This window comes from Macaca thibetana, chromosome 5 (genome assembly GCF_024542745.1).
Source record: "Macaca thibetana thibetana isolate TM-01 chromosome 5, ASM2454274v1, whole genome shotgun sequence".
NCBI lineage: Eukaryota > Metazoa > Chordata > Mammalia > Primates > Cercopithecidae > Macaca > Macaca thibetana.
This window is the reverse complement of record NC_065582.1, coordinates 85696160-85723739: the sequence shown is the minus strand read 5'-3', so window position 1 is coordinate 85723739 and position 27580 is coordinate 85696160. Positions and strand designations below refer to the sequence as shown.

General features: G+C 33.5%; 1 protein-coding gene across 8 annotated transcripts in view; it reads right to left on the bottom strand.

The window, feature by feature from the left end:
* Positions 1-27580, bottom strand: part of CENPE (centromere protein E) — an 87158-nt gene that overhangs the window by 49176 nt on the left and 10402 nt on the right. For 6 of the 8 annotated variants that reach the window (XM_050791892.1, XM_050791895.1, XM_050791894.1 and 3 more), the window contains exons 10-24: positions 27279-27366; positions 26836-26965; positions 25450-25569; positions 24439-24597; positions 21036-21183; positions 20108-20196; positions 18879-19046; positions 7285-7359; positions 6943-7062; positions 5148-5270; positions 4899-5064; positions 4438-4592; positions 2835-3149; positions 2439-2711; positions 2133-2291 (exon numbers count right to left, since the gene is read on the bottom strand). In XM_050791892.1, coding sequence (XP_050647849.1) covers positions 2133-2291; positions 2439-2711; positions 2835-3149; positions 4438-4592; positions 4899-5064; positions 5148-5270; positions 6943-7062; positions 7285-7359; positions 18879-19046; positions 20108-20196; positions 21036-21183; positions 24439-24597; positions 25450-25569; positions 26836-26965; positions 27279-27366 — 2288 coding nt within the window. The remainder of the gene's footprint in view (positions 1-2132; positions 2292-2438; positions 2712-2834; positions 3150-4437; positions 4593-4898; positions 5065-5147; positions 5271-6942; positions 7063-7284; positions 7360-18878; positions 19047-20107; positions 20197-21035; positions 21184-24438; positions 24598-25449; positions 25570-26835; positions 26966-27278; positions 27367-27580) is intronic. The other 2 variants (XM_050791893.1, XM_050791900.1) reach the window with 1 other exon arrangement.

Genomic DNA, 27580 nt, shown 5'->3' with positions numbered 1-27580 from the left:
CACATTCATGGGTTAGAAGACAATATTTTTAATACATCAATACTACCGAACAATCTACAGATTTAATGTAATCCCTATCAAAATCCCAATGGCGTCTTTTGCAGAATTAGAAAAATCTATCCTAAGATTCATATAGAATCTTAAAGGATCCCAAATAGAGAAAAGAATCTTGAAAAAGAAGAATGAAGTTGAAGGTCTTATATTTCCTGATTTCAAAACTTATAAAGCTACAATAATCAAAACAGTGTGGTGCTATCATAAAGACGGACATATAAACCACTGGAACAGAACAGAAAGCCCAGAAATTAACACTTGTGTATATGGTCCACTATCTTCAACAAGGATGCCAAGACTACTCAATGGGGACAGGATGATCTTTTCAAAAAATGGTGTTGGGAAAACAATAGCCACACACAAAAGAATGAAGTTGTGCCCTGACCTTACACTATATATACAAATAAATGCAAAATGGATTACAGGCCTAAACATAAGAGCGAAAATCACAAAACTCTTACAAAAAAACATAGGGGAATAGATTCATGAGAAAGGTCTTGACAATGATTTCTTGGATATGACACCAAAACACAGGCAACAAGAGTAAAAATAAATAAACTTGACTACATTGAAATTAAAAACTTCTATATATCAAAGGATACAATCAACAGAGTAAAAAGACAACCTATGGAATGGGAGAAAATTTCTGCAATATTGCATATAACTGATAAAGGGGTAATATTCAGAAGTATAAAGAACTCCTACAACCCAACAACAAAAATCAAACAACCCAACACAAAAACAGGCAAAAGACTTAAACAGACATTTCTGCAAGGAAGATAAACAAATGGCCAAAAAGCACACGAAGACATTCGACATCACTAATCATCAGAAAAATGCAACTCAAAACCACGATGAGATACTGCCTCACGTCCATTAGGATGGCTACTATCAAAAAAACCAGAAAGTAGTGTGTTGGCAAAGGTGCATATAAATCAGAACATTTATGTCCTTTTGGTGGGAAGTAAGATGGTACAGCTGTTATGGAAAACACTATGGTGCTTTCTCAAAAAATTAAAAATAGAATTACCATATAACCTAGCAATTCCACTTCTGGATATATACATATCCAAAATAATTGAAAGCAGGGTTTTGAAGAGGTATTTGTTCACCCATGTTCATAGGAGCATTATTCACAATAGCCAATAATGGGTAGAAGCAACCCAAGTGTCCATGACGGATGCACAGATAAGCAAAATGTAGCATATACATATAATGGAAATTTACCCATAAAAAGGAAGGGAATTCTAACACATGGTACAACATGGATGAAGACATTATGCAAAATGAGATAGGTCAGTTACAAAAAGACAAATACTGCATGATTCCACTTACATGAGGTACTCAGAGTAGTCAAATTCATAAAGACAGAAAAGTAAAATGGTGGTAGCTAGGGTCTGTGGGGAAGGAAAATGGGGAGTTGTTGCCCAGTGGGTATAGTTTTGGTTTTTGCAAGACGAAAAGAATTCTGGAAATTGGTGGTATCACAATGTGAATGAACTTTACACTAGTGAAGTATATACTTAAAATGGTTAAGGTGGTAAATTTTATGTTATGTGTATTTCACTACCAATTTAAAAAATATATACTACTATATACTATTCCAAGCTATAGATTTACAGAAGATTATTTCACCAGTCTCCTAGTGAAGAATATTTTAAAATTCTAGCAGTAAATACTCTGGATAAAATAATATGAACTATAATAAAAATGATATATTATTTAAAAATTACTGTTACCAATATACCTTAGAGGTGTTTTAGGAAAGTAGAAAAGAATACTATTAATGAATGAAACCCTGGTATAACATTATAAGGCAATCCTCCCTGCAATGGACTGAATTGTAAACTCTAAGCAAGTTTAGTATTGAAAATCTGACATAAAATAAGTATCAGCTATGCAAAATTTGGACTAACACTTTTTTGGGCCCCTTCCATTTCTAATTGGATAAGTTTGTCAAATTGTTAGTTATTAACATTGTGAATAACAAATAAAATTGAGAATATTATGTTTAAGTTTTTGAGGTTAAAGTGTATATATACAAGTATATGAAAACTTTGAAAATAAACACCCTTTACCTTTTGCTGAAATTCATCTTTAGTTTCTCCTGTATTTTCCTCCATATGCAAATTCCTGGAAACTTCCTCAGAAATTTTCAATTTTAGTGTATTAATTGTTTCTTGATGTTGTTTCAAAGATTCAAGAGCATTTCGTAATTGTTCTTGAGTATCTATGTTCTTTGTTAGAGAAATATAAAAACAATTTCCATTAGAATATGAAACAAAATTATTTTATAACTACATAATCATAAATAATAAATGATGGCCTCTGCAATGCTTTTAAGAGTCTCCAATTTTTCAAAGTTTAATCAATCAAAACCTTACCATGTTTACAGTATCGTGAATATCACTTTTGAGTTGGTCCCTCTCAATTTGCAAGCTCTTTTGGAGTTGTTTTAGGTCATCTTTTTCTTGAGTTAAAGTTTTTACTTCTTCTAAAGTTTGCTGCAGTTTCTCAGTAATCAGTGTTTTCTCCCTTTCTACAGTTTGCAGTGTAGAATCTCTATTTTCTAATTGTTCCTTCAGCTCTTCCATCTCATTTAGTCTTTCTTGAACCTCACATGTTTTCTTCTGAAGTTCTTGGGTCTTGTAAGAAAGCTTTAAAAAAGAAAAAGTTAATGTCACACGGTAAAAGCAGAGCAGTCTGAGGCATACATATACACAGAAACCAAAACCCCAGGAGACTAAGGAGCATTTCTCAAAATAGCATCTTTTACCAACCTCGGTCTTCAAAGCATCCAAACTTGAATCAAATTTTTGTGCTTCTTTAGAGAGATTAACTATTTCCTGATTCATTCTCGCATTCTCCTCAAGGACCATCTTATACTTTTGCTCAAAGTCAATATGAAGGCTTTTGAAATTTTGGAATTCCTGATCAGTGCTTTTATAATTTGACTGGGTAGTTGCTAGGTCATCTTTTGTTTTCCCAATTTCTTCAAGTAAACCTTGAACTCTACTCTCCTTATGAACTACTTCAGAAAATAATTTATGTTTTTCTGATGTTATTATATGGAGCTCTTCAGATTTGTCATGTATCTACGGAAAAGAAATAAAATTTAGGGATATTAGCAACATATGATTCACTGAAGCAATTTTTAGGGAAAAAAAGCTTTCTTTGCAAAAAGAGAAGTTATTTACATTGAGCAAAAATTTGACTGAGGAAAGGCAATACAGTAGTACTCTTATTGTCACTTTTCTCTAACTCAGCTTGTTTAACTCTACCTTCGATGTTTTATTTTCTAATCTCTTTGTATTCTAGAAAGTAAGGCCTGCATGGAGAACAGTCAGTAAAGGCACATAATCAGATTGTCTTTATTTCCTTACCCATCATTCTAAAGTGTTTTCTAACTTTATCATGTGGCAGGCATTTCTCAGAATTTGACATTTTTTTCCCTAAAGGCTTTGAATGTGTCTCAGGTTTCCAAAAACTTAATCAATGAACAATGTAAGTAATGTTTATTCATTTAAAATTGTTATTTAAGAAGTATCTTAAGTATCAGGTATGGTCCATGAAAAAAATAAAAATAATAAGTATTACTTAATACGTAAATAATTACATAATTTAAATAAACCATATCTTGTATATTAACAGTTTAATCACTGTGAAAGATAAGGGCAGAGGGAGATGAGAAAAAGAGATAAAGGAGGGACAAAGTAAAGAGGGGCAATACAGCATAGTAGCTACAGTTTAAGAGGCATATTTGTGTGGCTCAACTATTAGCTTGATAATGGGTTATTGGAGATAAAAGACTACCTACTTTTGAAGAGTTTATAAGACGAGTAAATGAAATAATGTTTTTGAAGTTCTTTAGCATGATGTTTGCCGTATAGTAAGTACTCACATTTTTAACATTTTTCTTTTAGACAAGTAGAAAGAAAAACTGGCAGGCCATGGATTTACAGAAACATTCACCAGCCTGAAAGATCTGCATTAACCTCTAAAACTTTATCAGTGCCACCTCTTTTCCCTCATTACTGTCTTTTATTCAAAATAACGATACTACTACTATCAAAAAAATGGTAAAGACTAAGGGTGGGCCGTAATATTGAATAAATGCAACATTTGAGGAATGGCTGCTACATGGATTATATTACTAAGTATACAGTTAAATACACTTTGAAAAAATATACATTTTTTAAATCTAGTAGCATAAGAACAAATTAGAAGATGAACTATATTCATTTCTATTGCTAACTAGTCAAATGTTTACAGCATCTCTTTTGCCTGCTAGTTTAAAATAAACTATACCAAAATATTTAAGGCACTATTATCGCAAAGGTATTTATTTCAAAATAAGGGATAAGTGTTTATAAATGTGTTTACCTCTTTCCTCAGTCTTTCTACTTCAGAAGGTAAAGATTTCAATTCTGAAAGCAAATTGACTTCTTTCCGCAAAGCTTCATTTTCTTCAACTTCTTTATTTAGTTCTTTCTGAAGATCAGTAATCTTTCCTTCCAATTCCAAATTATAGAGCAAATCTAGAAAGTTTTGGTAAATTGTATAAAGATCCAATGTTGGCAAACAGGTAATTTAATTTTTAATAGTCCTTGAATCACCTTTTTCAGGATCAGCTAAAGTTTATTTGAAAAATAATGCTTTATGATTTGAAACCCATGGAAATCTTTATAAATATTAATACCAAAAGACACTAAAGCATAATATTGAGTTTTTAAAAAATCAGAGTATAATGAATTTTTAATCATTGAAATATGCTTGAAAAATTGTTTAGGTACATTTCTAGAAGAAGTCAGATTTGAAAAAAGATGTTTAAAATTACAAAATACCTTTTGGAACTTTGCCATCTATAAGGGAGGTGAGTTTTGTTATCTCATTAAAAGCAGATTGTAATTCTTTCTCCAGATCAACTTGCATTTTCTTTTTTGCCTCCAATTGGCTTTGATACAACTGAATATCATTTTCCATTTGCTTGTATGTACTTGCAAGTTCTTGCTATTGAGAAAAACATTGCAAATGCACAAAAATGCACTGATCATTACAACTACTTTACTATAAATATTACAAAAAATACTTACCATTTTCTCCTTCAGCTCCAGATTTTCACTTCTAAGAAAGGCTGATTCTCTCTTGGCATCAAGGGCTACAGTTTCAGCATCAAACAGAGTCTGTTTCATTTGTTTTTGGTCTTCAATGCTTTCCTAAACAGATGACAAAAGGGGTTCAGTGAAACCTAATTTTCAGAGTTGGAAAATTCTTAAGAGAATATGTATATAAATGTTAACTCTAGATAACCAAAAAGCGTACAAATATGCTAGTTACCAAATATATAAAAAGAAATCACGTTTTCCTAATAAAAATATTTTTTAAAAATTCTGGTCATATTTTTCAAATTATATAAGCAATATATCAAATTATATAAGCAACGTATCATAATTTAGATCTGTTTTGTTTAAAAGTTAACAGAACTGTTGTTCAGCGAGGTTGTTTTCTATGGATTTTTATTTTGAGTTATTCTCTTCAACACATGATAGGTAAGTAGTTAACAGTTATATTAAAGATATTAACCCACAAATTGAAAAGGAAAAAGACAAATGATCTAATAGAAAAACAGAGAAAAGATATGAACAAGAAATTCACAGATGAAAAAATGCAAATAAAAATAAATGAAAAAAATCTACAACCTCATTTCTAAAGAGAAGTGGTATTTTAATATGACTTTAGCTTATATGAAATCAATGATACGTCCTTGGAAAAAAATTAATAAATTAATACATGAATAAATAAGGAAAAAGAAACAGTAATTTTTAAAAAGTGGGCAGTTCTGCTTGCCACCCTATGAACAGACACTCCAGAATATATAAAAGTGCCTTCCTATCCAGGGCCTCAGAATAGGATGATATAAAATGGTATGAACCCCTTTAAAAAGAATCATTTGTCACAAATAAAAGGCAACAAAAGAATAGAAGGTAACAAAAACTAAAAAACTCAATTGAAAACAGAAGAACAGAATCTAGTCTTTTAAAAGTTCCAGCTAGAAACTGTTACTATTAAAAAAAAAAAAGGTACTAAAAACTGGAATCAAACATACTTTCTTGAAGCAATCAGGTATATTGAAAGCAAACTGAAGAGATTAAATGACATCAACATCAGATTCAATGTTATTTAATGCCAAGATCTTCTATCAACTGAAATCATCTAGAACTATAAAATTATGAAAAAATATACAAGTTTAGATATTTAAGACTTTGACTATATACTACTGCATGCATTTGTATAAAACTACTGAAAAAAATTCAGAATTTTAAAAATTTACTTTTTTTTTTTTTTTTTTTTTGGAGACAGAGTCTTGCTCTGTTGCCCAGGCTGGAGTACAATGGCATGATCTCGGCTCATTGTAGCAAGCTCAAGCAATCCTGCCATCTCAGTTACCCAAGTAGCTGGCAGTATATGCCAGGCTTATTTTCACATATTTTGTAGAGACCAGGTCTCATTATGTTGCCCAGGCTGGTCTTGAACTCCTGGGCTCGAGTGATCATCCCACCTCAGCCTCCCAAAGTACTGGCATCACAGGGATTAGCCAGCGTGCCTGGCCTAAAACTTAGTGATTCTTAATGGGAGCCTGTCCTTAACTTCCTTATATTTACTCAAAGGATGATATGATCAACTTTCTACAAACGTAACTTTATCTCTAAAATGGCAAATATACTAACAGTCCCTATGTCATAGGGTTATTGACAGACTTAATAAAATACATATAAATTTATTACAACAATACCCAGCACAAAGTAGGTCCAATATAAGCATTTGCTAAGATGATGGTACGCTATATATATTTATGTGATTACATAACAAAATAAGCCTGATTTTTACCAATGAGTATGACAAGTCCATTTTTATATTTTCTAGCTTTTGAGAGTCGATGTATTCCTGTAGCTTCTTAATCTGGTCTTCCTTTTCTCTAAGCAGCTCTACTTTTGAACTTAGTTCATTCTAAAAGAATCAAAGGAGAGAGTAACAATTTAGAATCTGATCTGAAGTTTACGGGATAAAAACAGAACTTATATATATTAGTTTAAATCCATAGTAAAATTCAAAGTCACTAATATTTTAAAAACATAATTCCCTTATTTCTGACATTATGATCAGTTACATATGTTGCATGTTTTATAGTTCTAATTGCTTATCAATAGAAATACCCACATGAATGCTCACCTCAAGATCTTGATTATATACTTCTGCATGCTTAACTAAATTCTTTAAGTTCGAAATTTCATGAATTAGTTGCATCTGTAAGAGCATGTGAACAGGTAACAGAGCAAACCAATAGTTAATAAAGCAAAGCAAAGCAAAAAAAAAACAAAAAACAAACAACAAAAAAAAAAAAAAAGGCATTGGTTCACTGCTTCAGAATCACCCAACAGTTAGAAAGGACTGAGATCAATTGTTCAAGCTATTGCAACAAAGCACCTCATTATTTAAAAATACTAGAAATATCACCCAAAACATATCAAACAAATGAGGAAAAAACCTCAGCATGACCCCACCAAGTAGCTGGATCATCTGTTAATAAAGCTACAATAATGTCAATAGCAAATTAGTCTGCACCACTTGGAGGAGAGATTTAAAAAGTGGTAATCAAACCTTGAAAAATACACATTTAGTAGATTTTTGTTTTCAGTCAGTTAAGTACAGAAATGTATTAATACTTATAAAGTTTTTTTTTTTTTTCTTCCCATAAAGTATCCATCTGGCTCTACATTGGTGTACTACATTGTAATAAGCTCTGATTTAGAATCTAGGTTTGGTTTAGGGTTGTTTCATGCAGTGCCTTTACAATATTATTACTTTCCACCAATGTTACACAGGTATGGAATGATCAACTATTACCTTGATTTATTCCAGAGGAAATATTGTACTCCATTATACTGTTCAACCATGTAAAAGTATAAAGGTAGAAGTATTTTTATTGAGGTTTCCTTTCTACCAAAATATCTGTAGCATTAAATATCCGAGTACTAAAAAGTTTGTTGAAAACAAGTAAACCACACATAACCAAGATAAACATTTTCCCTGTAATTATTTAATCTTCATAATCAGATGAGCACTTACAAAGTAAAAGTACATTCTAATACTACGTAAGGGGCTTGAAAATAGTATCTTAGGCCGGGCGTGGTGGCTCAAGCCTGTAATCCCAGCACTTTGGGAGGCCGAGACGTGCGGATCACGAGGTCAGGAGATCAAGACCATCCTGGCTAACATGGTGAAACCCCGTCTCTACTAAAAAATACAAAACACTAGCCAGGCGAGGTGGCGGGCGCCTGTAGTCCCCGCTACTCGGGAGGCTGAGGCAGGAAAATGGCGTAAACCCGGGAGGCAGAGCTTGCAGTGGGCTGAGATCCGGCCATTGCACTCTAGCCTGGGCGACAGAGCAAGACCTCGTCTCAAAAAAAAAAAAAAAAAAAAAAAGAAAAAAAGAAAATAGTGTCTTATTTAAATATTTTCTGGATGTTTAACTGAGTCCTGACTAGTTTTAAATTTCAGACTAGTGCAAGTGTTGACATTACTATTTCAGGTCAGCGCTATCCAAGAGAAACATAATGTCAGACACATATGTAATTTAAAATGTCCTAGTAGGCACATTAAACATAAAAAGAAAAAGGCAGAATTAACTTTGATAACATATTTTATTTAATCAAATATATGAAAAAAATTTCTTCCAAAATGTTTCTTCAGGTAATCCATCTGACATGTTTCTTTAGGTAATCAATATAAAAAAATGAACGATTTTACATTCTTTTTTATACACTTAGGCCAATTCAGACTGGTCCCATTTCAAGTGCTTAATTGCCACATATGGTTAGTGGCTACCCCACTGTAGAGCACAGTCTTAGACATTTGTACTGCTTTTAATTTAAATTGGCTCCATCTTTTACCTTTTCTTCCCTATTTTTAACTTCTGTGAAAGAAAATCACATTTACCAATAAGGAAGAATCAAAAATCAATCCTAACTTTTAAAAATACTTAAAAGAGATTGGGTACATTCAGGGTAGTACAGCCATAGAAAATGAAAGCATTTAAAGAATACTCATTCAGAAAAGAAAATTTTCCTACTTCTTATTTGAAATAGCACTTTATCTTAGGTACTGGTTCTTATACACAGAAAATAATTAGCTTTTGTAAAAATAAAAACATATGATCTGATCTATAGTTAATCCATTGCTACCATTTAAATTGCATAAATACTATTTACATTGCAGATTTAAATGGTAATTGTCAGTAGGTAAAATGAAATATTTAACTTAAATCTCCAAGCAGTAAAAAGTATAAAATTAAATACACCAAGTTAAAATACGTAGATGGTAAAGATTTTTCTTATTCCTTGAGTATTGTGATACTTGACATTTCCCATTCTCCCTCTAACACATACTATTTAAGCATCTCATGTTACTACTATATTCCCACTAGAAAATTATATACAACTTGGGTGAGGATTTTGATAAAAGCTTTAGGAAAACCAGGGAAATGACTCCATGTCCTAAGGCCATAATTTGACTTTTATTCCCTTTTAGCTACACCTTTCCCCAACATGTAGGTTTTGGAACATATTTTGCTACATACACATAGACTTATATTTTTAACATGGACTAGATACTGCAAAACTGTTTTTGAACAGGATAAGTTTTTATTACATAATCTTTTAAGTAACCTTAAAATTTGTGTCTAATTAAAAATAAAAGGCCTAGAGCAGTGGCTCACACATGTAGTCCTAGCACTTTGGGAGGCTCAGGTGAGCAGATCACTTGAGCCCGGGAGTGTGAGACTAGCCTGGCCAACATGGCAAGACCCCCGTCTCTATAAAGAAAAAGTTTTTTAATTATATATTTTTTAGATTAGAAAGCTGAGTGTTTTGTTAAAAAGAAAAACAAAGAAAAATAAATTTAAAAAGAAGGGAGTAGGATTTTTTCTCCCTCAACTGTGGTTAAAATGGAAGAAAAACTGCAGTGTGATACATGTCATATATTCTGTGGTATTTTTGTAATCCTTCTCTGTGTTGACTCAATTCAATAAGCTTCAATTTTTCTTATTAATATATTAGTGATGTGAGAAAAATATTAGAGAAATTATTGCCATTTATCCTAAAAGTTAGTTTTATGTCATGTTAATATTACATATAAAAAACATATAAAAATTAGATGAAATTTTAAAGTCAGAAGGGACCTTGGTGAGCACCTGGTCTCTACTTCAAGGGTGGAGAAATACAGGAAGCCCTGAGATTCAATGACTTGCCCAAGGCCTTGGCAATAATTCGTAATAGGATTGGATCTGCGGTGAGTTTATAAGTGGCAAAACTGGGGCTTAAATCCAGGCAATTTCACTCTGGAGACCATGTTCTTAATGATGACACTAAGCCAGTCCCTTTGATAAAACCTAGTTTTATTGATTAAAGTTCAATGGTTTTGTCATGCATGACATTTTGCACTTCATTAATATGCATTTTAAAACAAGTTAAATGAAACCCTGTGGAGAACTTACAGACTTTTACCTCTTTGAATATAATATCTATGAAATGAAGAAATAATTTTAATTTGTAGGTAGAATGGAAATAATAGCTTTGGCATAGAATTCTTTTTTCCTTTAAAAAAGAAAAGAGATTGAGAAACTGAACAATGATATTAAGAAAAAAGGATCATGGCCTTTTGGGCTAGCCACATAGAAGTCTGAAAAGTAGCTGCAAATTAATTCATCTTTTAACTACATAAAACACTGGGTCTTATTTTTTTTTTGAAGGGAGGCGTTCATGAATCATTTCGCAAGCCTGATAACAACTACAGATTCTTGTTCCAGAAAAATGAAAATGCATTGAAAAATTCTGCAAAATAATTTCACAGCATCTGTGGCCTCTAGGTTAAGGACACTTTGCACTAATAACTCCTTTTAATCTTTTGGACAATTTCTGAGTCCCTAAAGTCTAATGGTTTCTGGATTAAGTTCTCTTAACATGTAGTCTAATATTTTATACTTAGAAAATGAGTGATCTGTTTCTAAAAATTCCATTAAAACTAGTATTAGTTATACTAATTTTCATATAACTCTCTTAGATGGAGAAGGAAAAGCAAAATGTATAAAATTAGCTTCTCTATCTATTCTAATGTTTTAATTATTTAGAAACATACTTTCTAAAGAAAAAGAAATCCATTAATATGTAGCATCCATATATAAAACAGTCATCTAGATATTAAAATTCATACTGATCTCAGTAGGAAACGGCTATGCTCTAGGTAGCATTTATGTATGCTCAATAAAATGTAATATACAAACTATAAGGAAACAATTTCAAGACAAATCCATCAAGAGGCAGACACACCAAACCTTCCCACAGATGCTTTTAATTCCTTCTTCTCTTGCATAAGCACCAGGGAAACAAATATGATTTAACTATTTTTAAAATATAAATGAAGAAAATATTTCTTAAATTTTCTAAATTGTATTTACATATGAAAAATGGTTAGATCTTCAACACCTCAATCTTAGAAAAAAAATATCTTTAAGACAATACTTCTGAGTGATGTCAAGAAGATGACAGACTAGGATGTCACCTGTTCATATCCCCCCAAAACAACAAGAATTCTGTACCTATTACAGACAAGTCTTTTTGTGGGAGCCTTTGGATTCAGGTAGGAGGTTGCAAAACCCCAGTAGAACTCAAGACTTAGAAGTGTTGTTTTTGAGAGTGTATACCAACACCCAGGTGGAAGTCCTGCTAATTGTGCTCCCAGGTTTATATGCAGAAATGGTCCCATTCCTTGAAGGACTTAGCTACAGCCCTGTTTGGCCCAGAGCCTGCAACCAAAACTCTCTGTCAAGGGGTCCGGGAGGAATCACACACTCTAGGGTCTCGGCAGATGGGCTCTTTTGCCTGTTGACATTGGTCTTGGCAGTGGACCCAAATGTTAGCCTGTCACTTGGCTCCTGCCCTCTTCAAGCTGTAGTCCTAGCTTAGTACTGCTTGCACAAGGACCCAGAAGGGAACATGCCCATCTGAGCCACCAGGATAGGCTTGTCGGCCTCTGTCCCATAGCAGATTCTGAAAGAGACATGTATTGGTTCTAGCCCTTCCCTGCTGCAGCCTCTCTGCTCCCACCCACACAGAGAACTGCCAAGAGATGAACCTGTCTAAGCCACTGGGACAGGCTTGTAGTCCTCCATCCCACAATAGATCCTGAACGGGCCCTGTCTCAGCTTCAATGCCTCTTTGCTGCAGTCAGGAAGCTATCTCGACTGTTTTGGGAACTGCTGGGTGAAGCACCTGCCCCAGCCACCAGGATAGGCTTGATGCATCTTTTCCATAATAGATCCTAAAGGGGTCTTGTCTTGACTGCAGTCCCTCTCTACTGCAGCCTGGCAGTTATCCTGCCTGTGTAGGACAGGCCTGCTGGCTTCCATCACATAGCAGTTCTGGAAAGAACCTTGACTGCCCCAGCTACAGAATGCAAGCAATCCTCCCTGCATAAGGAACTGCTGGGAGTCTTGACTGCTGGTGCTACCAGTTTAAGCTTACCAACATTGGTTCCATAGCACATTCTGAATTAACTCTGAAGCTTGGTTTCAGTTTCTCCTAGCGATAGTCTGAGAATGGTTTCACTAAGCCAGAATCCTACCGGGAGACAGATGTATCAAAGTCCCTGTGGCAGGTTTTGCAACCCTTGTCCATCAGCAGATTCTCAAATGGCCCTGGATCTTGATACTGACCCCTGTCATCTGTAGAATAAGAACAGCTCTGCCCACCTGGGGACCTATAGAGAAAGGTGTCCAGTAGTGCCTCAGCAGGATATCACGCTGACCTCAGTCATACTATGGATCTTGAAAAGACCTTATAAAGATGGTGAAGACTAAAATAAACAGCTAAATTTGTCTTAAATGTGCAGACACTGCTGCGTGACCACAAGTATCATGATCAGGGAAAAATGATGTCACCAAATGCACAAGGTAAGGTACTGGTGACTGATCCTAAAAGATGGAGATGTATAATCTGCCAAATAATTCAAAAGAGTTATTTTAAGCGAGCTCAGCAAACTTCAAGAAAACGTAGAGAAACAATCCAGAAATTTATCAGGGAGACTGAAATAATAAAAAAACCAAACAGAAATCCTAGAGCAAGAAAATACAATGAACAAAATGAAAAATGCAATAAAGAACATCAACAGAAGAATTGATCATGGAGAAGAATTTGTGAGTTTGAGACAGGCTATTTGAAAATATAGAATCAGAAAGCAAAAAAAAAATGAAAAGAAATGAAGCTTATGGGACAAAATCAAAAAACAAATATTTGGGTCACTGCAGTTCAAGTAAAGACAACAGGACAGAAAGCTTATTTAAAGAAATAATAGCAGAAAATTCCCAAACCTGAAGAAAGCAATACATATTCACATATAGGAAGGTCAAAAGTTACCAATCAGATTCAATCTAAATGACCCTGCCCTAAGACATATTATATTCAAACTCAAAAGTCAAAGACAAAGAGAAAATCCTAAAAGCAGCAAAGTAGCAAGAGTAAAGAGGCAAATAACATAGAAGGGAGTTCCATTATGGTTAGGAGCAGACTTCTAAGCAGAAATCTCACAGGCTAGGATCACTAAAAAGTCAGGAAACAACAGATGCTGGAGAGGATGTGGAGAAATAGGAATACTTTTACACTGTTGGTGGGAGTGTAAATTAGTTTAACATTGTGGAAGACAGTGTGGCAATTCCTCAAGGATCTACAACTAGAAATAACATTTGACTCAGCAAGCCCATTACTGAGTATATACCCAAAGGATTATAAATCATTCTACTATAAAGACACATGCACACATACATTTATTGCAGCATTGTTCACAATAGCAAAGACTTGGAACCAACCCAAATGCCCATCAATGATAGACTAGATAAAGGAAATGTGTCACATATACACCATGGAATATTATGCAGCCATAAAAAAGGATGAGTTCATGTCTTTTGTAGGGACATGGATGAAGCTAGAAACCATCATTCTCAGCAAACTAACACAAGAACAGAAAACCAAACACCACACGTTCTCACTCATAAGTGGGAGTTGAACAATGAGAACACATGGACACAGGGAGGGGAACATCACACACTGGGGCCTATTGGGGACTGGGGGGCTAGGGGAGGGATAGCATGAGGAGAAATACCTAATGTAATTGACAGGTTGATGGGTGCAGCAAACCACCATGGCATGCGTATACCTATGTAACAAACCTGCATGTTCTGCACATGTACCCCAGAACTTAAAGTATAATTAAACAACAACAACAACAACAACAACAAAAAGGAATCTCACAGGCCAGGAGGGAGTGCAATGATCCAGTCAAAGTACTGAGGGAAAACAGTTGTGACATCGAAACTTAGAACATCAAATATTCAGAAGGTGGAAGGAGATCAAGTGTGGAGTTTGTTTGTTTAGTAATCAATGATAATCTGTTATCAGTTTAAAATAACCTGCCATAACTGTAAGACTTTCTTGTAAGCCTGATGGTAACCACAAAGGAAAAAAGTCTATAATAAATACACTAAAAATAAAAAGGTGTCAAAACATACTATCAGAGACAATAATTTAGCCAATAAGGAAGACAGTAAAATAAGATAAAAGGATCTAAAAAACAAATAGAAAACAATTAGCAAAATGGAAGTAGTAATTTCCTACCTATCAATAGTTCCTACCTATCAATGTAAATGGATTGATTCTCCAATTATAAGACAGAGTAGTTAAATGGACTACAAAATCCAATTATATGCTGCCTGAAGAGATTAACTTCACCTATAAGGATACAAATAGATGGAAAGGAAGGGGTGGAAAAAGATATTTCATGCAAACTGAAATTGAAAGACAGCAGGAGAAGCTATACTTATATCAGCTAAAATAGACTTTACATCAAAAAGTGTAAAAGGAGACAAGGTCATTACATAATGATAAAGGGGTCAACTCAGCAAGATGTTACAACAATTGTAAATACATATGCACACTGAACATGGCAGAAAATATATAAAACAAATAACAATAATCTGAAGGAAGAGAGACTGCAACACAATAATAATAGAGGATTTCGAAACTACACTTTCAGCAATGGACAGATTATTCAGACAGAAAATCAACAAAGAAATAGCAGATTTAAACTGCAGTCTAGATCAAAGAGACCTAACAGATGTTTACAGAACATTCCATTTAACAGCTGCAGAAAACACATTCTCATCAACTGCACATGGAACATTCTCTAAGACAGATAATACGTTAGGCCACAAAAACAGTCTTAAAAAATTTAAAATCAAAATTATATCAAGTATCTTTTCTGACCACAATGACATAAAACTAGAAATCAATAATAGCAGAAACTATGGAAATATTAATTAAACATGCTCCTGAACAATCACTGGGTTAATGAATTAAAAGAGTAATTTAAAAAAGTTAAGACAAATGAAAATGGAAACACAATATACCAAAACGTATAGGATGCAGCAAAAGCAGTTCTAAAAGAGAAATTTATAGTAATAAACACCTACACCAAAAAAGAGGAAAGATCTCAAACTACCTAAACTATTACCTCGAAGAATTAGAAAAACAAGAACAAACTAAACCCTAAATTAGCAAATGGAAAGAATAAAGATGAGAGCTGAAATAAAATAGGGACATAAAAAAATCCACAAAATAAAGAGTTTTGTTTTTTTTTTTTTTTTTAAATAAACAAATTCAACAAACCTTTAGCTAGACTAGGTAAAAAAGCTGACTCAAATAAATAAAATCAGAGATAAAAAAGGTGACATTACAATTGATAACACAGAAATACAAAGAATCATGAGACTAGTATGAATAATTATATGCCAATAAATTGAAAAATCTAGAAGAAATGAATTCCTGTACCACATTACCTCGCAAGATTGAATTATGAATAAATAGAAAACCTGAACAGGCCAGTAATGAGAAAGGAGACTTGAATCAGTAATAAAAAGTCTCCTATCAAAGAAAGGCCCTGGACCTGATCGCATCACTGCTGAATTCTACCAATAGTTACAGAAGAACTAATACTAATTCTTCTCAAAGTATTTCAAAAAATTGAAGAGGAAGGAATTTTTCCTAACTTATTCTATGAGGCCAGCATTACACTGATACCAGAAATAGACAAAAAAGGAAAACTACAGGCCAATATCACTGAAGAACAAATGGAAAAACCGTGAACAAAATACTACAAAACTGAATTTAACAGCACATTTAAAAGATAATTCACCATGATAAAGTGGGATTTATCCCAGGAATACAAGAATGGTTCAACATAAACAAATCAACAAACATGACATACCACATTAACAAAACAATGAAAAAAAGTCATACAATCACTTCAACAGATGCAGAAAAATCATGACAGAGTTCAATACCTCTTCATGATAAAAACTCTTAATTAGGTATAGAAGGCCACATACAATGAACCCACTGCTAATGTAATACCAAATGGGGAAAAGCTGAAAGCCTTTTACTCTAAGATCAGGAACAGGATAAGGATGTTCCCTTTTGCCACTTTTATTCAACATAGTACTGGAAGTTCTAGCTAGAGCTATTCAGCAAAAGAGAAAAATAAAACATAATAGGAAAGGAGGAAGTTAAATTGTCTCTATTTGTAGATGATATGATCCTATATACAGAAAACCCTAAGGAATCCATCCAAAACTGTTACAACTAATAAAACTCAGTAAAGTTGCAGGATACAAAATCAGCATAAAAAAACAGTAGTATCACTATATGTTAATAGCAAACTATCTAAAAATGACACAAAGAAAAAAATCTCATTTATTACCAAAAAAAATACCTAGAAATAAATGTAACCAAGGAGGTGTCAGAAAATGAAATGAATTTGAGGTGTCTCTCAAATGAAAACTATAAATCATTAATGAAAGAAATTGAAGAACACAAATGGAAAGATATGCATGTTCATGGACTGGAAGAATATTGTTACGATGTCCATATTGTCCAAAGTGATCCACAGATGTAATGCGATATCTATCAAAATACCAAGGACATTCTTCGCAAAAGTAGATTAAAAACAATCCTCACATTCGTATGGAACCCCAAAAGACCCTGTATAGCCAAAGCAATCTTGAGCAAAAAGAGCAAATCTGGAGGCATCATACCATCTGCCTCCAAAATATATTACAAAAGTATAGTAACCAAAATAACATGCTACTGGCATAGAAACAGACAACAGGCCAATAGAACAGAGAACCCAGAAATAAATCCACGCATATACAGCCAACTGATTTTTGACAAAAGTACCAAGAACATATGTTGGGGAAAGGATAGTCTTTCTTCAATAGTGGTGCTGGGAAAACTGAATGAATATCTATATGTTGAAGAAAGAAACTAGATCTCCTGTCTCTCATGATATATAAGAATCAATTCAGAATGAGTTAAGGATGTAAATATTAAGACTTGAAACTATGAAACTACTAGAAAACAAGATAGGGGAAATGCTTCAGAACATTGGTCAGGACAAGGAATTTTTGGATAAGACCTCAAAAGCACAACCAAAAAGACCAAAAATAAATAAATGGAATTACAACTAAAGTAAAAGGAAATCATCAATAAAGAGACAACCTACAGAATGGCAGAAATATTTGCAAACTATACATCTGACATATGGTTAATATCCAAAATATATAAGAAACTCAAACAACTCAATAGCAAAAAAACCCCCAAACAACCCAATTAAAATATAGGCAAAAGACCTGAACAGACATTTCTCTAAAGAAGACATACACATAGCCAACAGATAGATGAAAAAAAAGTTCAGTATTACTAATAATCAAGGATATGCAAATCAAAACCACAGTGAGGTACTGCCTCATCCCAATCAGAATGGCTTACCAAGAAGGCAGAAAAGAACTTCTTGGCAAGGATGTGGACAAAAGGGAATCCTTTTACACTGTTGGTGGAAATATACAGAAAAGAGTATGAGGGTTCCTCAACAAAGCAAAAATAGAACTACCATAAGATCCAGCAGTCCTACCACTGGGTATATACCCAAAGGAAATTAAATGAGTATGTCCAAGAAATATCTGCATTCCCACATTTACTGCAGCACCTTCCACAACAGCCAAGATATGGAACCAACCTAAAAGTCTACCAACAGAGGAACGGATAAAGAAAATTTGGTATAAAGTCACAATAGAATATTCTTCAGCTATTAAAAAAAAAAAAAGAAAGAAAGAAATCCTAGCATCCTACCATTTGGAACAACATGGATGAACCCAAAGGACATTATAAACCAGGCACAGAAAGACAAATACTGCATGATTTCATATGCAGAATCTTAAAAAGCTGATCTCTTAGAAGTAGAAAGCATAATGGTGGTTATCAGAGGCTGGGGTGTTTAGCAGAGAGAAGGAAATGGGGAAATCTTGGTCAGATGACATAACGACAGATAGCAGGAATAGACTTCAACAGCTCTATTGTACAGCAAGGTGACTATAGTTAAAGACAAGGTATTGTACTCTTAAAAAACATAAAATTTGTGGATATTATGTGCTATCACCACAAAAACAATTTAACTATGTGAGGTAGTACATTTGATAGCTAGATTTAACCATTCCACAATGTATATATACTTCAAAACATCATACATCATGTTGTATACAATAAACACATAAAATGTTATCTGTACATTTAAAAAAATATAAAAAAGCTTACATTATAGAAAAAAGAGAATACTACTTTTAAAAGTAGGCTTTTAGTTTAGTTTTACATTTCTGTCTCTCTTACCTCTTGATCTTTTTTAGTTTTTCTTTCTAGAGCCTCAAATTCATCCAAATCATTCTTTTCTTTTAATTTCAATTCCATTTCTTCTTTTTCTGTTCGTAGTTGTTCATAGTCTAATACCAGATTATCATAGTCAGCACGAAGTGAGTTCAACTCACTTTCTATATTCTCCTATTATAAACAAGAACAGATTTTCCAATCAGAAAATTCATATATTTTTTGTTTCCTTAACAAAATTTGGATTATTTAAATAACTAATTTAACTTTGATTTGATATCTTTCTAAAGGTCTACATTTTGGCAAACTAGCTAAGTTAGAATAGATTATTTTGAAAGAAGGAGAATTTTAAAAATATATCAATAAATTGTATGTTTGCCTGTGCCTGACAGGAAATTTTGATCGTAAATCCTCAAGCTCCTCAGTAATAAAACTGATAATTTAATTCCCCAATCTAACTAAATCCTATTTTATGTCTCTGATGCTTCTGAATTCAAGAATGGAAACAGAGATATTATTTATTGACTTCTAAAGCTAATGATAACTGTTTTACTATACTTAAAGAGGCCTATTTCTATTTTCTATATTATTATAAGAAAAGAGATAAACCATGAGTTAAAAAGATACTTTTCTACACCAGAGATTGTAAAAAAAACCCAAGAAACTTCTAATGTATGTCTTAGGAACACAAAAACACTTTGTCAATAATACTTCATAGGAATTAACTAACAATAATAAGGAGCACTGCAATTATATTCTAAAATTCAAATGAAAATTTCTTTACTACTTTATACAACTATACATCTTTAAACACAAGCAATATACAAAGTAAACAAGGAATCTAAACTTACTGATGTATTCACCAAAATTACCTCTCCCTGATGTATTATTCTAAACAGTATAAATGCCTGACAATTGACACTTTCAAAATCAGTCTTGTCACCCTCATGAAGTTTACCAAGGCAAAACAGAAACTTTACAAACATCATGAATACTAAGATCTGCTAGTAAAGAGGTAGAAGCAAAGGTTTAGCTGCTAGCACATGTCTGCCTTATGAAATTTTCAGTCTTCCTCTAGGTGCCTGATGGTTATAAAGTAGAAATGTAAAGAGAGAACCCTTCATTAGAGCCAAAATCATTACTGAAATTAAATGAGAACAAGTAACAACAATATCTAATAACAAAAGAATTTTAAAAAGAGTAAAAGCATTATATGCTGTAAAATACATTGTTACCTGATTTAGTAGCTTTGTTGCTGGATTCCATTCTATCTCATTTAATGTATCAAGAGTGTTACTGAAAACATCAGACTCTGAACAGACAGCTATAATTAGAGAAAAAAAAATTGTCCATAAACATGTTTACCAAATTTCCTAAGTCAAATTAAAGATTACTAAAAAAATTCTTATCAGAGATACTAAGAACTTCAAATTAACTAATATGTTCTCAGAGTATGAATACCAAAAGTACATTAATAGATACGGTGATTTATATTATTGTATGAATTAAGATGACCACTGGTTGGAATTAGTGACACAATTCAGGATCCTTAATGAAATACAGGTTAAAAGGACAAATTCTGAATTTGAGATTTGATCATTGTAAGTAGATTTTAAATGCCCCCCCAACAGACTGTACTATTGAAGAAATAATTTTGAAACAGATTCCTATGTCAATGCCACTCTTTTAAGATTAGCAAAGGCAGATGCCATATAACTAGTAATTTAATTGAATAATTAGAACAAAAATAAAAACACCTGTCTCACGTGTGTTCCAACTAGTGCATCATTCTTAAGAGAATCAGAGTAAAGAACTTATGATTACTTTATATTTATTTATTTATTTTTGAGACAGTTTCACTCTTGTCACCCAGGCTGGAGTGCAATGGATCTTGGCTCACTGCAAGCTCCGCCTCCCAGTTTCAAGTGATTCTCCTGCCTCAGCCTCCCAAGTAGCTGGGATTACAGGTGCCTGCAACCACGCACAGCTAATTTTTTTGTATTTTTATAATTACTTATTTTAAATAATAATCTCCATTGTAATCACATGTGAAATACACAGTATTTAAACATGTTTATCACATTAACTGAGCTATAAACATAGTTTCCCTTTATAAGGATGCTTTTATAATCAAACATAGTTCCACTTGAAAAAAGCACTCACATTCATCAATTTCTCCTAATACATTTATAGACAGCTTGTGGGTTTTTGTTGTTATATTTGTTGGCATATTAAATTGATCTACATAGTTTGAGTTCTTCATTTTGTTAATTTTGCCAAGACACCAAGTAACTCTTCGTTTTCTTTTAGCCTAGGAAGAAATTAAAATTATGTCATATAGATTTGTATTCAAACATAATAAAACAAGGGAACTAGTTTCTATTTTTGAAAACCATTGACTTGGTAGAATTCTTATTAAGCCTAGTTTAAATTTTTACTAGTCTAAGGATATTGCTTTAAAAAAAAAAAATCAAACTCTTGACTCTTCACTTCACGCTAACTACAGTTTTCTTTATTTCCTACTTTGTCCTCATGATTTATCCACTCCTTCCTCAGCACTTCAGGGACCCATCTCCTGGTTCTTTCCTTACCCAGCTGCTATACTTACTACTCACTCTGGTTTCTCTTCCTGTGCCTGCCTCTTAAGTAGTTTTTCCAGGTTTCACAGTCACCATTCTTCTCGTCTCTTTACTCAGTGCAAGTATCATCTCATCTTATTTGACTCTCTCAGCAACCCTAGGGTTGTAATCACATCTGAAATACACAACCCTAAGGTTGTTGAGAGTCAAATAAGATGAGATGATACTTGTATCGAGTATCAACCTTACTACATCTTTTTAACAGATGAGCTGGGTGCCCAACAAGTTTGGAGAAGTTGTGTGATGTTGTATAGCCAATTGGTGGCTGAGCCCATGTCTATTACTTCAGAGCCTTTCCATGCAACCATTCCATCACATTGCCTCTTAAGATTACTTGTTGTCCCCAGAATATACTGCATACTGTCATGCCTGAGTGCTGTTCTGCTTGACATGGCCAGCCCTTTCCACGTCCTGCTCTGCAAAAGCCCCATCATATATAAATCCTCCAATAACCTTCAGTTTAATGCTAGTTGCTACCAAAGTCACACCTGGACCTTATCATTATCTGAAAGTCATAAACCTAGACCTCTTGCTCTTATCACTGTTGTTATCCTTCCAAATCATTAATTTAGTTAATCCCACTATAGCTATTTAGCTTATCAGGGGCTATTTAGCTCTGTTCCCTTGTTGCGTGACTTTTTTTTTTTTTTTTTTTTTTTTTTTTTTTTTGCCATCTCTCTCTTGGTTCTCACCCTATCATCTTAGATTCCATAGATCACTGTAATCATGTTTGAAATTTGAGGTTAACGTTCTCAAATTATTTGACCCATTCTCTGTCCCTTACATGTACCCCACATGGCACACTCAAATGACACTGTGTTCAAGACCTTTATCAGCCTCCTGAGCACTGCCAGAGCCACACAGCCAGAAGACTGGCTGACAAGATAAACAGGATCTTTAATGCTGCTTGGCAATATTCCCTTCCCCCTTGTCAGCTTTCTTTTTCATTACCTACAAAGGCTAGCCTATTTCAAACCCTTAGTATCTCTGTAAACTTATGACTCTACCATCACCTGCCATCTCAGCAGAAAAATTAAACCTATTTCACAAAGAAAGTATAAACCTAAACTCCTAAGAGTACTACCTGCACAGAGGCCTGTCCTTTCCTCTGTGTTTGTTCCAATTCAAGAGGTGTTTCTCCTATGGTAGTCCAATTCTTTCTACTATATTCAAGATCTCATCCATCTAGGCCACCTCAATACACTACAAGATGGCTTTCACAACCCTGCTACTTAATAACTCAAATCACGTTTGCAAATAAGCTGTGTTTCCAAATGCAAATAATTTTTTGTCCATCTTTATTTAACTTCTTAGCAGAATATTACACCACTGAACACTACCTCCCTGAAATATTCTCTCCCCTTAGCTACTATATTCACTAGGTTTTATTCTTAACTCTAGAGCTAAACCTGGGCTTCTTTACAGATTCTTCTTTCTCTGCCTTACCCAACTGGAGTTTTGCCTTCTGTTACTTTGCCTTCTGTTGCCTTCTCTCAATATGCAACCAGAACAAACTTTAATTTGGATCTGTAGTAGTTAATGCCCAAATTGATATTTATATCTCAAATCTTCTACCTAATATTCACACATTTGCATTTTCAACTGCCTGATATCTCAAACAAAAGAAATCCCAAATAAAACACCCACCATTTCCACTGCTCTTTATTCAGTGTTCCTTAACTTAACCAATATTGTTACCAGCTACCCAGGAGCCAGGAATTGCTTGCAAGTCATTCTGGACACCTCCTCCTCCCTTTCTCTGCCCTCAACATCCAAACAACCACAAAGTCCTGCTAAGTTTACTTTCCAAACACTTCTCCAATTTATCCAATTCACTCCAACTCCAGAGTCAGTCTTTGCAGGCCCAAGCAGTCTGACGTGCACAGCAGCTACATCTTTCCTAACTATAATTCTGATGTCACACGCAAGGCTGTTCTTTGTTGTTAGCAAAACGTCACATTCAAATCCCTCAAGGGGGTTTAAAACGCCCCTGCTACTAGAACATCTTAAGTGCAAGGAATGTATCATGTTTCTTCACAACTCCAAGCTTTTGCACATGTAGGTCTCTTTTGAAACATTCTTCTCTAGGTCCTTCCTTGGGCTATTTCCTGCTCACCACTCAACCAATAGTTCTTGATTGTGTTCTGTACACCAATGTACATAATGCTTATTCATATTAATAACGTACATTAGTTGAGAATATGCGGTGTGGCAAGTGCTGTGTTGAGCTAATTCTACCTATTATCTCATTTAATCCTCACACAACACTTATGAGGTGAGTATCAAGCTCTTCCACACTGCTACTTCCACAGGAAAAAGCAGCAAAGTAATTCAAGAAATTGTCTAAGGCCAAGAGTTAGGAAATGACAGATTTAAATCCAGGCAGTCTAGCTCCAGAGATCATCCTCTTATCCATGACACCCTCACACCCCCAAAAGTCTATTCAATAAATTCCTACTCAATTAAAGACAGACAAAAAAACCCCAATAAACAAAGTCAGAATTTTGTTCACTATGTTGTTTTTATTTTCTTTCAGCAGACTCTACATTGACACAATTATGTTGTTTTATATTCTACACCAATTTTCCTGAGATTAATATTTCTGTTTAAGTATAAAATAATATTTCCACATATTCTAGAAACCTGTGGCTTCCAATCACCCAGTTTCTTTAGAATTTATTAAGCAGCATATTGCAAATAAATTATTTAAATAAACTCCAAACTTGTTGAATTAGAATCTCTACAAGTGAGAATCAGAAATTGGTATTTTTAATGAATCTCTTAGGTACTGTGAAAACACAAAATCTTCTGGGTTTCTTGAAAATATTGTATCAAAGGATAGAAAGTGCATACTACATAATAAACATATAGAAATAACAATTCTATTCTCTGTACATCAAGTTTAAGCTGTCATCTTTTAATTTTACCTTTAATTCCTGTTGTGATGTGAGGGAAGAAGAGGTCACCAGCATTCGTGTTAAGTTTTCAATTTTCTCATTCTGTACTTTCTGAAGCAAATCTTTTTCTTCCAAAAGTTGGGCCAATTGGTCTTTTTCCATTGCCTGAGCTCGCGTCTCTAAAGAAACCTATAGAATGCAATATTGGATTATGTTAATAATACATGTGGTTAAGTTTTAAAACCTTAAAAGTAGCATAAAAGAATAAAATATAACATTTGTATATAAACTATAAGAATTTTAATTTCAGTGAAATAAAATTTACTCTAACTGCAGAACATCAAAATGCAGTTACCATAATCAATAATTTCTCAGACTTACAATAAAATGCACATTTCTTCTCATGTAACTATTCTATATACCATGTATAAGACAACAATGCTGTTAGAATAACTGTATTAATTGTCTAAGAAGATATGAATAGTCAGAAGTCATAAAACAAAGACTTGAAGTCCGATAGTAAAGACAGAGATGTTCTCATAAGATTACCATTTGATATTTTAGCTCATTTTAAAAAAGATCACTAATGCATGATTTTTTACAAAATATGGGGTCCATGATGGTTAAAACAAATGAGAAATTATGCTATATTATTAGATTGCAATCTAAGGGTTAGAAGAGGAATTCAGGATAACATGAAAATACAGAAAGTGGTTCTAAGTAACTCTGTAGTTTCTCTTTTTAACCGAATTCATATGTATTTGTGAAAAATTTTAAGAAATACTTCTACTTGGCCCATTTGATAATCTCAGATTTTGAAACAAAAAACAAAATCTAAAATAATTTCAAGAACCAAATCTTACAATTTATAGTAAATTAAACTAAAATTTTTATGAGTGGATTTCTTCTTGTTTAAAAATGATTTAAAACTTAAGTTGTAGCAACTCAGATATTCAGGAATGAATAGTCTCTGAGCATTTGGGCAGGTCTCCATTCTAAATTGATTCTTTCTATTTAATGAAATAAATGATTCATACATACCTCCTCTAATTGTTTTTTAAGATCCATTATTTCTTTTCTATACCTTTTCAGGAGAGCTTCATCAGTTGATACCTCATTAACATAAGGAGTATTCTTCATATATTTAGCAGTACTGGCAAACTGGAAAAAAAATACAGAAGTGCTAAGTGTTCAACACTTAAAAAAATTCAAATTTAATTAGTAATATTTAGCTTTCTTATATTCAAGTTTAAAAAACATTAATACTCTTTCCAGTTGGCTTAATACTTTTGAACAAAGGGAACATTCTATGTCCTTATAACAATGCTCTGTAACTTACCCTGGCTGATAGTCTTCAGGAGAATAAAAAAAGATATATTGAGAGAACTTAAAAACATCAGCTTATTGGAATCCCATTTACCCCTCAAGGTCCAGTGCTAACGCTTCCTCTACTCTGAAGTTTTGCTTCTAGCCAAAGATAACTCTCCTTCCTTTAAACTCTATACTAGTTATTAACTACTTAACTACTAAAATTATGTTGCAAGACAAGTGTTATGTGCCTTGTCACAGAATTCATTAATTCTGTTAAGCTAGGGACTCTAGTTTCTCTTTGCACCTGATAGTACCTTGATCTGGTGCTCAACATCTATTTAAAGCAATGTTTCTCAGAGTACAAGTACCATAAGTAACTTTAGGTGGGTACATGAAGGTGACCATTAGATAACATTGAATTGTTCATTGAGAAAGCTACCCTGCTGACATTTCTCATTTTTCTTGAGACATAGTTTCGCTCTTGTTGCCTAGGCTGGAGTGCAATGGCACGATCTCGGCTCACTGCAACCTCCGCCTCCTGGGTTCAAGCGATTCTCCTGCCTCAGCCTCCCCAGTAGCTGGAATTACAGGCATGTGCTACCACACCTGGCTAATTTTGTATTTTTAGTAGAGAAAGGGTTTCTCTATGTTGGTCAGGCTGGTTCCTTTCCTTTTTAAAATAGAAAATGTAGGCCTTAGGCTCAGAGCAAATGAAGGCAACAGTTAACTACCAGGAATTTCAGAATTATTTTGTTATACAGACAGACATACAATTTTTTTGTTACCTTCTATTTGTGGCAAGTAATAATAGTTTCCTATTGATAGGACTAATATTAAAGTTTCCTTTTACAATAAATTAAGTACAAAAAGTGAGTTATTTAAAAAAATATCAAGTCAATTTCAGTAAACTAGTGTTGGATGTGGCAAAAATTGTGAAGGTAAGATACAAATAATTGAAGTCTGGCAAAATTAAATTAAGAAATGCTATTTAGTAGACAACATATTGATTATAACAGGTGTGTTAATTTAAAAAACTTTGCTTAATTTTAGTAGGTAGTTTTTTCTGCTTCAAGTTGATCTTCCCCCATATTAAGTTGAGATAAAAATCAAACTCACCTGGAGAGTAGTAAGGGTTTCATCAAAAGATACTGGAGTAATTGTGCAGATAATACGTGTCTTTGCGTTTCCTCCCAAGGAATTCTGGAGAATTCGTGTTAACTTGCTATCTCGATAATTTATGAAACCACTTAGCAAGGAATAAGTTTATGGGAGAACAAGATTGAGAATGTTTATATAACAAAGTAGTTGGTTTTTAACGCAGAACTCTTAAATCAGCCACAGTTTCAAAAATTAGTTTATAGGTTATATGAGGCAGATTAAAACTACTAACTAAAAAATATTTAAAACAGAAAGTAAATTCAATAGATTATAGTTGTATGTATAAGCTTTTGAATATATGGAAAAAATCATTACATTTGAGTGTCATTGAAATATTGCAATGTTCAACCTAATGAAAAAGGTAAGAATTAGTAGGTAAGTACACAACGGGATAAACTTACCCAACCTGTCCATCACTAAGTTTCTTGATCACTTGTCCCAAAATAAATAAGCTTCGATTTATATTACAGCCTTCCTTGAGCCGCACACCTGAATTTATTAAACAAATATGAAAACCAAACTTGACTCCTTTTCTAGATGATAAACTTATTTATCACTAAATTAATGAGAGAAATTGGAGGGCAGATGCTAAAGTCTATGCTCTGGTTTAGACATGAGCCCATCTTTAATATCAGTGGTAGAAGGAGCTCTTTCCCTATTGGTCCCACTTCAAGTGAATCAGAAAGGTTATTACCTGAGAAAA